The 14535-nt window shown below is 64.1% G+C and overlaps 1 protein-coding gene across 1 annotated transcript in view; it reads right to left on the bottom strand.

Moving 5' to 3' along the window:
- Positions 1 to 13492, bottom strand: part of BAIAP2 (BAR/IMD domain containing adaptor protein 2) — a 60581-nt gene extending 47089 nt beyond the window's left edge. The window contains exon 1 of the mRNA XM_074343930.1: positions 13278 to 13492. Within this exon, the coding sequence (XP_074200031.1) occupies positions 13278 to 13331 (54 nt within the window). The 5' untranslated portion in view covers positions 13332 to 13492. The remainder of the gene's footprint in view (positions 1 to 13277) is intronic.
- Between the last annotated feature and the right edge of the window lie 1043 nt (positions 13493 to 14535).

Below are 14535 nucleotides of genomic sequence, written 5' to 3'. Positions count from 1 at the left end.
GCCAGCAGGACCAACGCAGGTTCCGAAAAGGGCTATGGGGTGTGGGCTCCAGAAAACCCCATACTTGTGTTTTCCATCGCCCACCCTGCCGTGCGGCCGGGGCGTCAGCACAGAGCAGGATGGAGACCCAGGTCCAAGGGGCTCACTGCCAGGGCTGGGCCACACCCCTCCACGCTGTGCAGGGAACCTGGGAAGGAAACACGCCCAACAAGTGCCGGGGTCCACGGGACAAGTACTCCTTCCCTCCTGGATGCAGCAAGGGTGAGGGCACCTGCCGGGTGCTGCACCGGGCTGAGGAACACACGGGGACGCAGCAGTCACCTCGTCAAAGTTCCGTCCCCACGGGGCCAACGTCCCACACCACACACTGGGCGGCAGAACAAGACAGCAGGACACGGCTCCCTCAGAGATGGGGAAGGGGGCTCTCAGTCGAGTGGAAGCACAGGGGAGACAGGACTGTGGCTGAGAGCAGAGAGCCACAGGCAGGGGCAGACCCAAGGCCCCGCGGCAGGGTCTGCTGGTGTGGAGCAGGACGCCAGGAGCAGGGTAAAGGGAGGCGGCAGGTAAGAACAGACAGGAAGGTGCACGAACAGCCCATGGTGGGGACGCCCGCTTTCCCGGGCAGGACGGGGAAGCCGAGAGTCAACCCAAGTACGTTTGCTTCTTGGAAACATATCCTCCAGCTGCCCCAGGGGAGCCCAGATTGTAGCCAAGACCACGCAGCCGTAGACCCCTCGGAGCTGCTCAGAAACCTGAGTGAAGGCGGGGCAGAGGGCCGGCCCCGGCAATGTGGGGCTGGGGGCGGGAGGGGGTAGAGGGCAGGACGAAGGTCAGTGGTTTTAGGGACACTGCAGTGGGGAACCCAAGTCTGAATGCATCCAATCCAAGGAGCACCTGGGAGTGGGGTTGGAGACGTCACCTAACAGGCAGCAGCTAATGAGGGCGCGGCGTCCGGGGGAGACGGCGAGGGGCTGTGGGCAGAGGGTGGGCGGCGGGGATGGCGCAGCCCCGCGTCAGGGCGGAGCAAGGCTGGAGGATGGCCGTGTCCTCGGAACAGAAGGGGGTCTGAACCTGCAAGGGCAGCTGGGTTCCTGCTGCCGGAGCGCCAGGCGTGTACGCGCATGCGCCCTGTCCGTATATGGTTTCTAGCTGCCGTGACGGGTACACGGCTGACACCGGCGAGGGTGGTGTATGAGCGCAGCCCCTCCCCGTGGCAGAAGAGGAGGCTCCACAGCTCCCTTCCTCTAGCCCCAAATATCCTGATGGACAGCAGGAAGGGGACCAGTAGAGGCCCAGGCCAACCAGGGGGTCACCGTGGCATACGCCCACGCCCTCCCAGTGACACACGGAACAGCGCCAGGTTTCACTTCCTCAGAGCAGCGCTGAGCTCACGCACCAGGAATGTGTGAGTGAGGGGGCAGGGCAGGAGCGCGGGGTGCCAGCCAGGCCACCTGGGCTGCACGGCCTAGTCACATAGCCACCACCTCGCCGGCCTGGAGGCGGCGGCAGACGCGTGAGGGCTGTGGGGCTGGTGTCCCAGGGAGGCCCTCCCGCCCTGGCCAAAGGGCCACTTTTGCTCCCAGCGCCTCCCGGATGCTGGCTCCGGGCCGGACGGCGGGCTTCCACAGGAAGGCGCACGGTCACCCCGCCCTGGCCTGCAGATCGCTGATCTCCCAGAAACGCAGCCCCAGTGATGAGATGGGTCCGAGAGGACCTTGTCGGGAGGACCCTGGTGGCAGATCCTCTCCACAAGGAACTTCCCTGTGGGAGAGGCTCCTCCGGTGGGCGCCTCCCCGAGCTGGAGTCCATCACTGTGCTAGGGCGCACGCAGAGGCTCTTGGACCCAGCGGGCCATGCCGTCCCCAGGCCCATGAAGGGCCCAAACCCACCCTCAGAGGCCTTGGGAGGGGCCCAGCCACCCCCCACTGCCGGTGAGTGTCCCCACCCCGCCGGCTGCCCGTCCAGGGGCCTGTGCAGCCCCTCCCTCCACACACAGCGCACAGGCACCTGTGGGGCCCTGGGAGGAGACGCGTGCACCAACAGAGGCAGAAGCCCTGCCCAAGAGGGCCCAGGGCTCCGTTGTCCACCCCACCACGGAGTCTTCCGTGGGACTCTGATGGGAGGGAGCCGACATCCCACAGCGTGTGCAGGACGGGAGGAGGCGGCCTTGTCTACTTTCCAAGAAAAAGGGAGTGTCTCTCGTCACCAGCACCAAAGAAGTGCCAGGCTAGGAGGGAGGCCTCCCTGCACAGACCGTGCAGCTGCCCCCAGGGCCACAGGGCCTTGCTCACGCCTGCTGTGACGCTGGAGGGCCGCAGAGAGGCCCCTGCACGAGGCCACTTTCCTGCAGCCGGGACACAGACCCCACAACACGGCCAACGACCAGCAGCCTCTACAAACTCCGACCTGTGCTCTACAGGTAAGACCGACACCCCTCCAGACGCTGCCGTCGCCTCGACTATGTCTGGCGGCACCCCCCGCAGTGTCCGTGGGCCCAGCGCCATGAGGGCTCCCTGCCTCCTCCACCGCACACGCCGAGGGAGGGTCAAGGAGGGAGGGGGTCTCGGCCAGAGACGCTCACAAGCTCAGGAATGGCAGGCAGTGGCCCTCTTGCTAAGATGTCACAGAACTGGACATCCCTGCCACCCCTCCAGTCCTAGGGCCAGCTGCCCCATCCACCCTGGGACCCCAGCCCCATGTGTCCACACAAGGGATGAGAGGGGCCGAGCCCAGCTGCATGGGCAGCATCGGCAGGACCCTGGGAGCTGCCAGCCCGGACAGAGGCCTTCCCACCTGGTCAACTCCCGGGCATCCTGGCGGCCTGCACGGTGACAACCACTTGGACTGACTTGGGTCCTGGGTCTCCACAGCCAATGAAGACCCAGGGCTGCAGGACACCCCCATCTCCAACTTGGCGTCACAATTAGAGAGGCCACCACAACTGTAGAAGGGAGCTCGGCCAAGGGACTGCTCTGCCTGCGCCCGGGGTCCGCTGTTCACCAGCTGGGGATCCTCTTTATCCCTCAGCTCCGCTCCTGGCGACGCACCCCCACCCCCAGCACCTTCCTGGCAGGGCTGCCACAGACAGAGGAAGTGACGAGCCTCCTGCTGCCGAGGAAGGCGGGCGTGTCTGCCTGCATCCCACGCACACGCGCGCCTGCGTGCATGCGGCTGAGCCACGCTGTGTTCTCTCTACACACTCGACCTCTGGAAGAACAAACTTAGGGACGAGACCATGCTGGGACCCTCCCTGCCACACAGGGAGGGACAGCCTTGCACCCTGATCACCATGAATCCCCACTGGACGGACTGTGGGTGCCACTGCCCCATCTCACAGGGGGACCAAGGGGATTAAGAGCCTGCCAGCTGGGTCCTGGTGGAGCCAGTCTGGCTTCAACTGCAGGCTGGCTTCATGGTCCAGCTCGCCCCTCCCTCCTCGGGCTGCAGAGGCCAGCAAGAGAAGACTACGTGTCACCTGGCAACTCCACCAGCCCTGAGCTCCCTCAGGAGCCACGTTCCAGCAATGTCAGAACAAGGGTGAGGGCTGGTGCCAGGGTACCTGGCCACCAGAGGGACGGGCCTGGTGCCCGACTGCCCCCACCTCCCACCTCTGCGGCAGGAGGAGCAGCCACCAGCTTTGGGACCAGCAACTCGCGTCCAACGGTGTCACCGCCCAGAAGCTGCCAGGGCAAGGCGGCAGCGGCCCCCCAAGGGAGCCTACCTTCTACCTGCTGCAGCTGCCCCCCCCCGCCAGGAGCACAACACCTGAGGCCCTGGGCAGTGGGCCCGCTCACACTGCAAGAGGAACCCCCATCCTGAGCCAGGAAGCCTGCCTTCTCCAGCTGTTCTGCAGGACTCTCGCCTGGTGGTGGGCGGTGAGCGGGCGGGGCTTGGGAGGAGAAGGCTCTGCACCCCTCTGATAACTTGGACATCTGTCTTGGGGACCTTCTGGAAGAAAGAAAACCAACTCCAGGAGTTCTGTTAGTGCTGAGAGAGCTTCCTGGAGGAGGCAGATCTGCAGCTGGCTCTCTCTCGGTTGGACTCACAAAGATGACAATGGGTTTGCACTTTATAAAGTGAGGGGACACAGACGTTTCCAGAATAAACAGCCAGTGAGGTGAGGGTGGGAGAGCGAAGGTGGGGGGGGGGGCCCACGGGAAAGGCCCCCAAAGGAATAGGGACAGACAAGTAGCACTCAACACAGATTTCACCTCAACAGCACTAGGCTCCACTCCCCATGCCCCGCACGGGACGCCCCCAGGGGCCATGAGACCCCACAAACCACAAGGGCCCCCCACGCCAAACATGCACGTTCTAAGCCCGACAGCCCCCAGATGGGACAAGGGCCTGCACCCCAGAGCATGGGGAGGCCGAGAGTGATGCAGCCTCCCGTGGAGAGTGCACAAAAAAACGTTTGCAACAGAACCAAGCAAGGCCCTGTGCTGCCCTGGGACAGCCCCTCGCCCTCGAGTGAGGGGTGGGCCGCGGGGGGGGTCACAGCCAGCCCTGCCGGGAGCCAGAGGAGAGGCCTGGAGGGCAGCTGCGGTGGCCCTCATACTGTAGCGGGGGCTCCTGCTGGCCCCACAGCCCAGCCAAGGGTGAGGAGGGGGTGGTAGCGGCCAAGAAGCCGCCCTGCAGCAAAACAGTGGTTCTCAGCCTCCGTAAGCTTCCTGGGAAGCTGCCAATGTTATAATGAAGTGACAACTCGTGACTGTGACACAGTGCCCAGAGTGACACCCGGGAGCACACTGGCCTCCTACGAGGAGGGGCCGAGGGGCAGGTTCTGTGCTAGGGGATCTGGGAGGCCCCAAACCACAGGATGGGTGACATGAGGAAAAAGGCAAAATTCTGGCCAACTCTCCAGGTCCTGGTCTGAGGGCAGGGCCTTCCCAGCCCCGTGCGATGAGGAAGGAGTGGTCGAGCTCCCTAAGCTCCCCACCCACTCATGGGGCCGAGCAGCACCACCAAGTCCTGGGGCCCTGGACCCCTGCCCCGCACCGCAGCCTTCTCTAGGGACCTGGGTCCTCAGGTGCCCCAAGCCCAACTGACCCCTCCTGATGAGGGCAGCGAGCCCCAAAGTGGGCTCAGGCTGGAGGGGGACAGCAAGCACCAGGCGGGGTCTGTCCCACTGGGAGAGCCGCCCCACAGGAACTGGACAAACCCCGCCAGAACAGGAGCCACACGGCAGGGTCCAAACGGGCCCCACCAGCCTGGCCACTTCCTTCCTATCCAGACGCACGTCCGGCCGTCCCGACTACAGTGGGGCACGGCCCCATGAGCACCAGACACCTGCCTGCCAGTGTCCGGGCCTGGCCACACCTGGCCCGACTGCTCGGCCCCGCACCAGGGCACCTGCCCGCCAGATGCCTTCTGTGTGGGTCAGCACTAGGCTGGAGCCTGTGCTCCCCGCAGTCACTCTCACGAGGAGACCACGGTATGCTCCTGGGGGTCTTCCCGGTGCCGTAACAGAGCACCGCCCCCGACCGCGCAGCAGGGAAGCGCTTCACCAGCCTGGAAACACACAGGTCTCTGCAGGCCCAGGCGTCCCAGCCCGCTGCCCCTCGGCTGCCGGGTGACAGGGGCTGACTCTGTCCCTAACTCCAGCACCTCAGAAGTGACTGTTCGGAGAGGATCTTTACAGAGACGACCAAGGTAAAATGAGGTCACGTGCGTGGGCCCTAATCCCACAGGACTGGTGCCCTTCTGAGAAGAGATCAGTGCACAGACAGGCAGAGGACGACCCGGTGAGGACGCGGGGGGAGGCCCGCACACGCCCCGGGAGAGGCCTCCAGAGGCCCTGCCCCACTGACACGTGGAGCCCAGCCCCAGCAAGACAGGGTCAAAGGCACGCCAGCCGCCTGGCAGCCCCAGGAGGTCGCCCCCAGGCCGATCCCCACAAGCCTCGCTCAGGCCCTGCCCTCAGTGCTCGTATCACCGCCGACAACACAACCAGCTCTGGTTACTGCCTGACCAGTTAGAACATTCCAAGGCCACTGACACGTCCTTGCCCCTAGGAAGGCTCCGACCGAGTTCCAGGAGGCCGGGCTCCCCGCGGGACGGGAAACACCATGAGCCAGCAGGGACGTGGCCCCGCGACTCCGGGGCTGCCCTCCGCCCACCGCCCGCCGCCAGGCAGGATGCGCTGGCGGGCCACGGGCCACGTGGCACCCGGGAAGTCAGACAGCGATGACGGAGGCCTCAGCATGGGCCTCCCCGCCCTCGCCATGGACCTCCTGCCCCTTGAGGGACTTCCCATCCTCAAAGCTGACCACCGCTGTCACCACTCACCCGACATGCCCTACGGCCAGGAAGGGCTCCACGGGTAAGAAAATGGTGACTCAGAACCGAAACACCCCTGCCTGAGGACCGTGGGATTCTCAAATGGGAAGACAAGGGCAGGCCTAGCTCCAGCCCGGGCTCAGCCGAGCACCCTGACAGCTGGGACATGCCGCCCACATGCCGAAGGCTCCCCCACCCGCTGGGACACCCAGGGCCCCTCGCAAAGCGGGGTCAGGGACAAATGCGGACACACACCACCCTTGAACGGTGCTGGGCCTGAGCAAACCATCAAAGGTTCCTCACAACTCGCAATTATCAGCAGACAGCAAAGCCCAGGTGGCCGTGGCCAGTGTGCCCCCTCCCCTCACCGCAGAGCCACAACCAGAGAGAGCATGAGACCATCCGGGCCCAGGCACCGGCTTCAGTCCCTCCCCAGCAGCACCGGCGCAAGAAGCCCAAACACAGAACTCCTGCCCTGGCTGGGCCGCCTCCACCGGACCACCTGCTAGCTGGGACCGGCAAGACCCTGGATACCTAAGGGCAGGATGGGCCGTGGCCTGAGTTCCATCGGTCCCTGGACTGCAAAGGACGCCATCTCCCCTGGGAGGGAGCAAGTAAGAATAAACAGAGGTGTGGACAACAGACCCGTTCTGCCAGGGTGTCCACTGGGCGGGGCAGCGAGTGTGGAGGGGCCCCTGGCCCTCCACCTCGGGCACACCACACCCCTTCTTCTAAAAGCCCCACTCGCTCAAAGCAGCAAGGCCATCTCACCTTAGCAGGTCAGCTCTGACAGCCTCTAGGCGGAATTCCAGCTCCCAGGGCTGAGGGCACACCCTCTCCCCCACCAAGCTCCCACCCCTGTTCCAATGACAAGACGTCGGCTTCTTTCATGGCACAGACACCTGCGAAAGCCCAGCACGTTTCACGGTCCATCGTGTGCGTCGCCACCCAGCACAGACTTGCCAGGTGACTGTCCCTGGCACAGCTGGACAGGGCAAGTGGGGACATTACACCCACAAACCACTTAGGGATGAAGGAGAACAGGGATCCTGGCTGTTGGGAAACCTCCTTTGATCAAGAAACAAGAAAACGCCAGCAACAAAAATGGCAGAAGGGGTGGGCGTAGCTCAGTGGTAGAGCGCATGCTTCGCACGCCCGAGGCACAGGGTTCAATCCCCGATGTCTCCAACAATTAAAAATAATACATAAACAAACCTAATTACCTCCGCTGTCAAAAAAGAAAAAAAAAAAAAGCAAAAAATAGAAACAAAACAAAAAACCCCAGCAAAACGAGGGTCTGAGGCCTTGGAAGGAAGCCCCCATTACCAACCCCTGGATGGCCAAGATGGGCCCAGAGGGCGTCCTGAGCCTGACGGCCGCACTGAAACAAAGCTCCAAAGAGGTTCTAGGAAAACCCTGCTGATTTACTCCACGTGCACTTGATACACGACTTTTAAAAACCTGTCCAAACAGTTCCAAGAGGACTATTTTCGTAGCTAAAAAGTAACTACTCGAAGAGAGAAAAGCGCTCTTTCCCCACTGGGGCCCCGACTCCTCCTCGCGGAGCACGGCCTCTCCCGGCACCTTACAGCTCAGGGTCCGCAGATCCCCGGGCATGGGTGGCCCTCACACACCTGGCCCTGAGGGTCTGCGGGAGGGCCCCTGGGGCCACACCTCACAGCCCAGGACGTTGGGACTGGCGCCCCTACGCCCCCAGCAGGCCCTGGAGCCAAAAGGGGAGCCTGTGGGGCCCCGGGACCATCCCGGGCCCTGTGCTCACTGCAGGAGTGAGGCTCCACACAACCAGAGCCCGAGGCAGAAAAGGCGAGGTTCCCTGGACGTCCCACAGGAGCGAGGACCAGACAGATTTCCAAGACAGGATGGCTCCTGCAGCACAAGCTGGGAGGAGGGGCCAGCGTGGGACCCCGACTACCCTCAGGGTCCTGCTGACACCTCAGGCCGCCCGCTGGATGCTCACACGCAGGTGCAGACCCCCTGCCTGCTCCCAAGGTTTTCCCTTCCCAGACACAGGACTTGGTCTCCCGTCAGGCCCCACCTGCGCACCGCCAGCCGCCACTCCAGGTGCCCAGGACACAGCAGGACCAGGTGCTTCCCAGCCAACACCTCGACCTGCCTTCAAGCCCTGAGAAAAAGGAACTCTGCGTGGGGACACGAGCCTGCCACCTCCCTCAGAACCCACAGGGCTCTGGGCCACCGCTGAGAAAACAGACCATGGCAGGGTCAGACAGAGATGCAGAGACCAGGCTCACTTGTCCCCAAGAACTGACACCCATGGGCCAGTCAGTCCCACACCGGGGGCCCCACAGTCAGGGACCACGTGGGTCCTGAGTCACCACACCTGGTTACTCAGAAGCAGGACAGGTGGGGACAGCATCTCCTCCATTAAGAGATACCTGGGAGCCAACCTCCTCCCAGGCCTGCTGGCTGGAGCCCCTGGGCGCCCGGGGGGGGACGGGGTGCACCCCCGCGCACACCGTGCACCCTAAGAGTTGGGGCCTCGCGCCATCTCCCAGCTGCGCACACATCGGGGCCGGGAGCGTGCTGGAGGAAGGCGCCGGGGGGGTCCACACCTGTGGGCAGCAGATGGCAGCGCAGTGCGGACAGCCCCACCCAAGGCACCCATGCAGTGTCCGGAGGGCACAGGCCTGCATCGTGACGAGGACAGCCTCCCCCATCTGAGGCCCGAGGGGAATTGCCCAGGAAGGCCACGTGGGGTGGGCCAAGGACACAGAACAGGAGCCAGTGGCCAACGACCCAAGGACCCCCACCAGATCCCTGCTCAGGTGTGCCCTCCAGAGGACAGCACAGGCAGCCCGGGCCGAGGGCCATGCAAGCCTGGCGGGGATGGGCGAGTGACAAGGCCAGCCCTGCCTGCCACCCTCCTGGTCCCAAGCATGGCTCCCCAGACCTGCAAACTGGAGGGGACTGCCAGCCAGGCCCCGAGCCCCCTCCCAGCCCACCTCCCTGTACTCGGGAGGGAATGTGGCCCTCTGCTCAGCAGTCAGTCCTCCACTGCCCTTGAAAAGCCCAGACCTGGGTAGCCCCCCAGCACCACCTGTGCCGGAGAGCTAGGGAGAAGGCCCGGTGGACAAGGCCTGCCCTCAGCAAGCCTTAGTCTGAGGCAAGGTAGCAACTAGAACACAGCTCCCGCAGCACCCCACAGGCCTCCCCACTGACGCCCCACGAGCCTCCACCTGGAGCCTCGCATGCACATAGTCGGTCCCACAAGCCAAGCTACAGCCCCATCAAAGGACATATTCTCAGGGCAAGATCCACAGGGACCGTGGTACAGACAAGACACTCCTGGCCCAGGGAGGAGCTCTGCAGAGCCGCCGGACCCCACCTCACTCCCTCAGACCCGTCAGCACACGTGGGCACAGGCCAGCAACAAGAGCCCTACGCCTTGGAGCCCACGACCTCTGGGACGTGACCTGGGCACCAGCAGCTGCAGAAGCCAGTCTACTCAGAGATCAGTGCGACAGAAAACCACTCCTGCTGCCCTGGCTACTCCAGAGAGGACGGGAGATGCAATGGTGCCGACACACTGGTGGTGGGAGGGCAGGTGCCACGCGGCGCTCCAGGGAGCGGAGGCTCGAGTCCACTCATGGACAGCAGGGCCCACCGTCTCGTAGGAAGATGCCACCTCAACGAGGCAAGGAGCCCCTAAAGTACCTTGTGCACACGCCCCTGAACACACAAAACAGGCATTTGCATGCACATGTGTGCACACAGGCTCCCACACACACAAGCACATACCACATGCACACACACAGCACCAGCTCTGCTCCCCAGCAGGCATTTCTGTTGCCAAGGAAGCACCCATCAGAAAGTCCACTTCACCACACGATTGGAGCCAGAGCCACTCCAGGTGCCAGGCTTCTGATGGTGACCAATTGTATGGTGTGACTGCACAGCTGGCAGTGGGCTCTCACCTGTCCAGGTGGGCCCTTCCTGCCAGCACCGATGACCCACCTCACACCTGCCAAGACAAAGCCAACCAATGCTGGCTGCAAGAACCCACTGGAGACAGCCACCTTCGAGGGACGGCTTCAGCACGGCCAGGACGGCTTCCCCACAACAGCCGCAGAGCGAGGATGACCAGACAGCCTCTGGTAACCAGCCCTGCTGTGCTGAGCAAGGCACAAAACGCGGTGAACAACCACGCCCGAGGCCTTCCTAGAGCTTCCTCGTTCTCAAGCTGTCCCCCTCCCCACAAATCCTCAGGACAACATGGAGGCCCACAGTGCTGTTTCTGGAACCACTACCCTCCTCTTGGGATAAAGGACCACGAAAAAAACCACCACCTTGACAGTCACTCCCCAGAAGCCGGGAGCCAAGGTCAGCTGCTGAGGAAGGGCCGCCACAGCACTTGAGGGCGCCTGGAGCGTCTCCCAAGAGGGCTCAGTTTGGGCTTCATTCTAAGCAGCACAGCAAACCCCCACCTCTGTCCCTTGCCCGGGGCAACTGCTCTGGGCCGCTGGGGCTGCAAGCTCCGCTGTGCGCACCCGCATCCCCAGGGGCCCAGCCCCGGGCCTGCCCCAGGAAAGCCCGGAGGGCTTCAGTCCCTGTCCCCCTGCCCAGGGTCTGAGGGCGAGTTCTCAGCAGACCTCTCAGAGCCTCAGCCTTTCATCTTCCATGAAGTTCCCCGAGGACACAGCTCCCACGGGAGCCAGGCTACAGAGAGAGAGATTAAGTTTAGCACTAGCAAGTCTTCCAAGGAGGAGAGTCAAAACTGCATTTCATTCTCGCATTTTTAATCAAGGAGGCCAAGGACAAGCATCCCCGTCACGCCGTTCTCTGCCAAGGCAACCACCACGCAGAACTGCAGCTGAGTGGACAGAGGGACCAAAGCGAACAGCAGAACCGCAGCAGGGGGTGACATCAAGTAGGGCCACTCCCAGCCACTCTCCCACAAGCTGCCAACCCAGGCACAGAGGCGGCAGCGTCCCGGACAGACCCACCTGGGCCCGCGGTCTGACTGCACCTCGTGTGGGCCATGTCCGCCCGGCCGGCGTGCCAAAGCCATCAGACCTGCACCGACTCTGCGGTGGGGCCCCGAGCTCCCCAGGGACAAACCACAAGCAGCAACAGCGCTGCACTGGAAGCCTAGGCGGTCAGGCCGCAGGGCGGCGGCGCACCGCCCGCAAACCCCGCCTGCCCACCGAGCCCTGCAGCCCGCTCTGCAGACACCTGCCTCCCGACGTGTCCCACCAGAAAATCCTGGGTCTCTGCCACACCCTCCCATGGGAGCTCACTTGTCAGCTGACCCGCCGAGCACAAACCACAGTCCTGCCTGTTGAATACGCCCCCAAAACCCTCTGGTCTGCTGAAAGTCCCCAAACACTCGAATCCTAACAGTTTTCTGCCACCATCCTGCCGACAAACCTCACTTCAGACCTCCAAACAAATCACACCTCGGTCTAGAAGCTGCCTTGCTGCAACTACATGCATCCGACTGCCCAGCAGGGAGAGTTAGTTCCATTAAGGGTGATCCTGGGATTCCCCAGAGCAAAGCCACGCCACGAACCCCTCCTAATTCTTGCCGAGAAAGTTCCTGTTTAATGGTTTCAGTGCAGAAACAGGGAAAACAGGAAAGAAAAAATTGCCACCACTGGCACTTCTCTCCCAGTCCCTGCAATAATGAACAACTCGTAACAAAACTAATGACTAATAATTCAATAAAACTCCTTCCCTTGACAGCATTTCTTACAGAGCAACACCGCCAAAAGCGCATGCCGCCGACTCTACGCGGTACTAACACAAAAACCCCGAAGGCTGCTCCCTTCACGTGCTGCTCCGTCTGCTGTTTACCCGCCGTTCTAACATGGCTTCAGAACTGACTGAGTCGATCCCGACCGCCTTCAGGATTCCTCCAGGTGACCTAGCTGCAACTTTAAGACCTTCATTAGCAGCCATGAGACTCCAGCCGCCTCGGACTCCCGCTGAAAGCTAAAGCCCTCCCCCCGCCCCGAGGCCTCCCTCCGGGCGGCCAAGAGGGCTGGGCAGGCCGCTGGCTCAGGAGGCACAGCCGTAGTTGTTCGCACCATTAGGAACTGTTGCTCCGCCAGCGCGCTGCAATCCCATTCGGCCGCCATGAACCAGCAACCGCCGCGTCAATACCAACTCCCCAACCTCGGCCTAAGGCTCAACCTTCAGACACAGTTTTGAAACAGAGCACAGTTTTGTAACAGGACCGCACGGACCGCCCAGGGCATGAATCTCCCGCGACGAAATGCCGCCGGGAACAGCCCTGAGCCCCCGGGAGCCTGGGTCTGTGTCGGTGGGGTGGGGGTGGGGGTCCAAGCCGAGAAAATGGATGCTGAGGAACAGAAACCTGGGTGCCTGTCAACCTGCACGCAAGGTGCAAAAACGGCCTGGGAGGGGGCGGCGAGGGGGTCCGCGGACTGCGCGCGCTCAGACCCACACTGGCGTTCCGCACCGGGGGATGTGAGAAAACTCCTCACACATCAGAAACACAGGCAGGAGCGCCAGCCTCCTACACAATTAGTCTTCTCTCTCCGCGGTTACATAAGATGACGGATTATCTGTCCACCCATCCAACCTGCCCGCGCGCGACCTCCCACCCGGCCATGTCCATTAACACCTGGGAAGGAGTTATGGAAAGGAAAAGCCTATTTAGAAAAAAGTGCCCAAGGCTTGCGTAACCGCGCCCGGCGGAGCCACCACGGGGCGTAGAGAGACAGGCAGCCACGGCCCCGGACCCCCGCAGCCCCCGGACCCCCGCAGCCCCTCGCCCGCGCCCCACTCAGGTCCGAGGGCTCCGGTCCCGGGGCGCGTGGTGGGCGCACGAAGAGGCCCGTGGAGGGGCGCGTGGGAGCAGCGCGGGGCTATCGGCGCGTGGGCGCCCGGGCCAACCTGTGCCCGGCCGGCTATGGGTCCCCGCGGCCGCACCAGGATGACCCCCGAAGGCCCAGTACCCCCACCTTCCCGGGCGGGCGCAAGGGCGCGGGGCTCACCTTGTAGACATTTTCTGTGAGCCGGTGCATCTCTTCCGACCGAGACAGCGACATGGTGCTGGTCCGGCTGCACCACGGACCGGAGTGGGGACGTGAGCAGCGGCAGCGGCAGCGGCAGCGGCAGCGGCGGCGGCGGCGACGACGACGACGGCGGCGGGTGCGGCGAAACGAGCGAGCAGATAACGCACGGAGCCGGACCAGGAACGCGGCGTCTGGCCGGCGTCCACCTTTATAGCCGCCAAGGCCCCGCCCCTCCAAGGCCCCGCCCACCGCGCGCCCGCCCCCGCCGCACCCGGATCACCGCCCCCGGCCGCCCGCCCCCGCCCAGCCGCTGCTGCTAGGCAACCGGCAGGCCCCGCCCCCGCTCTGCCTTCCCCATTGGTGAGTTCCGGAGAAGGGGGAAGGGGGCGGGAACGGGGGGGCAGGGCTTGTGGGCTGGCGCCAAGCAACGATTGGCCAGCGGCGCTGTCGATCCTGGGGGAGGAGGCGGAGGCGCGACGCGGGCTGGGGCCCTGGGAACAGCCTTGGGGGCCCCGGCGACAGCCGGGCTGGGGGCGGGGAGGCGGGGGCGGGGTGGCGCAGGAAGAAAGGAGCAGAAGGTGGCGGGGGACGAAGGATGCCGGCCGCGAACGCGCGAGGGGGCGGCACTCCGCAAAGTGGCGAGTCGTGGCGGCCGGGTGCTGGGCGCCTCTCCCCCGAGGGCGGCTCGGGTCAGGGACCCGCGCTGGGCAGGGAGGGTCCCTGGCGCTCGGACGCCTGCTTGGCGAAGGACGGTGAGAGGCCGGCGAGCTGCCCCGGGGGTCTGGCCACGACCCGGCACTTTCAGAGGTAGGTCTGCTGGGCGACCACGATCCCGGCCAACCCTTCCCAGGAGAGAGGCTAGACTTCGGGGGAGTAAGGACCTTGGGGGGACCCCCGGGGACGGAGGACCCTGGAGAGGGGTGGACCCTGGGGGACGACCCTGGGAGGGGTGCATCTTGAGGTGAGTGCTTGGGGCTAGAATGCTGGAGAGGGGTGGGCCCTCGGGAAGGAGGGTTGCGGAAGAGGACTCAAGAGGACTCGGGAGGGAGGATTTGGGGGAAGATTCTGGAGGGGGCAGCCATCAGGCAGGGTTTGGGTGGGGAGTGGGGAGAGGATCCTGTGGGGACGGAAACTCAGGGACAGAGAGGATCCTCCTGGTGGCAGAAGATCCTCCTTGGGGGGAGTTTCCTTGGGGAGGGAGGATTCTAGGGGAGGGCGCGGCAGGAAGGACCCTGTT

Source organism: Camelus bactrianus, chromosome 16, assembly GCF_048773025.1.
Source record: "Camelus bactrianus isolate YW-2024 breed Bactrian camel chromosome 16, ASM4877302v1, whole genome shotgun sequence".
In the NCBI taxonomy this organism is placed as follows: domain Eukaryota; kingdom Metazoa; phylum Chordata; class Mammalia; order Artiodactyla; family Camelidae; genus Camelus; species Camelus bactrianus.
This window is presented reverse-complemented; position numbering and strand designations above follow the sequence as displayed.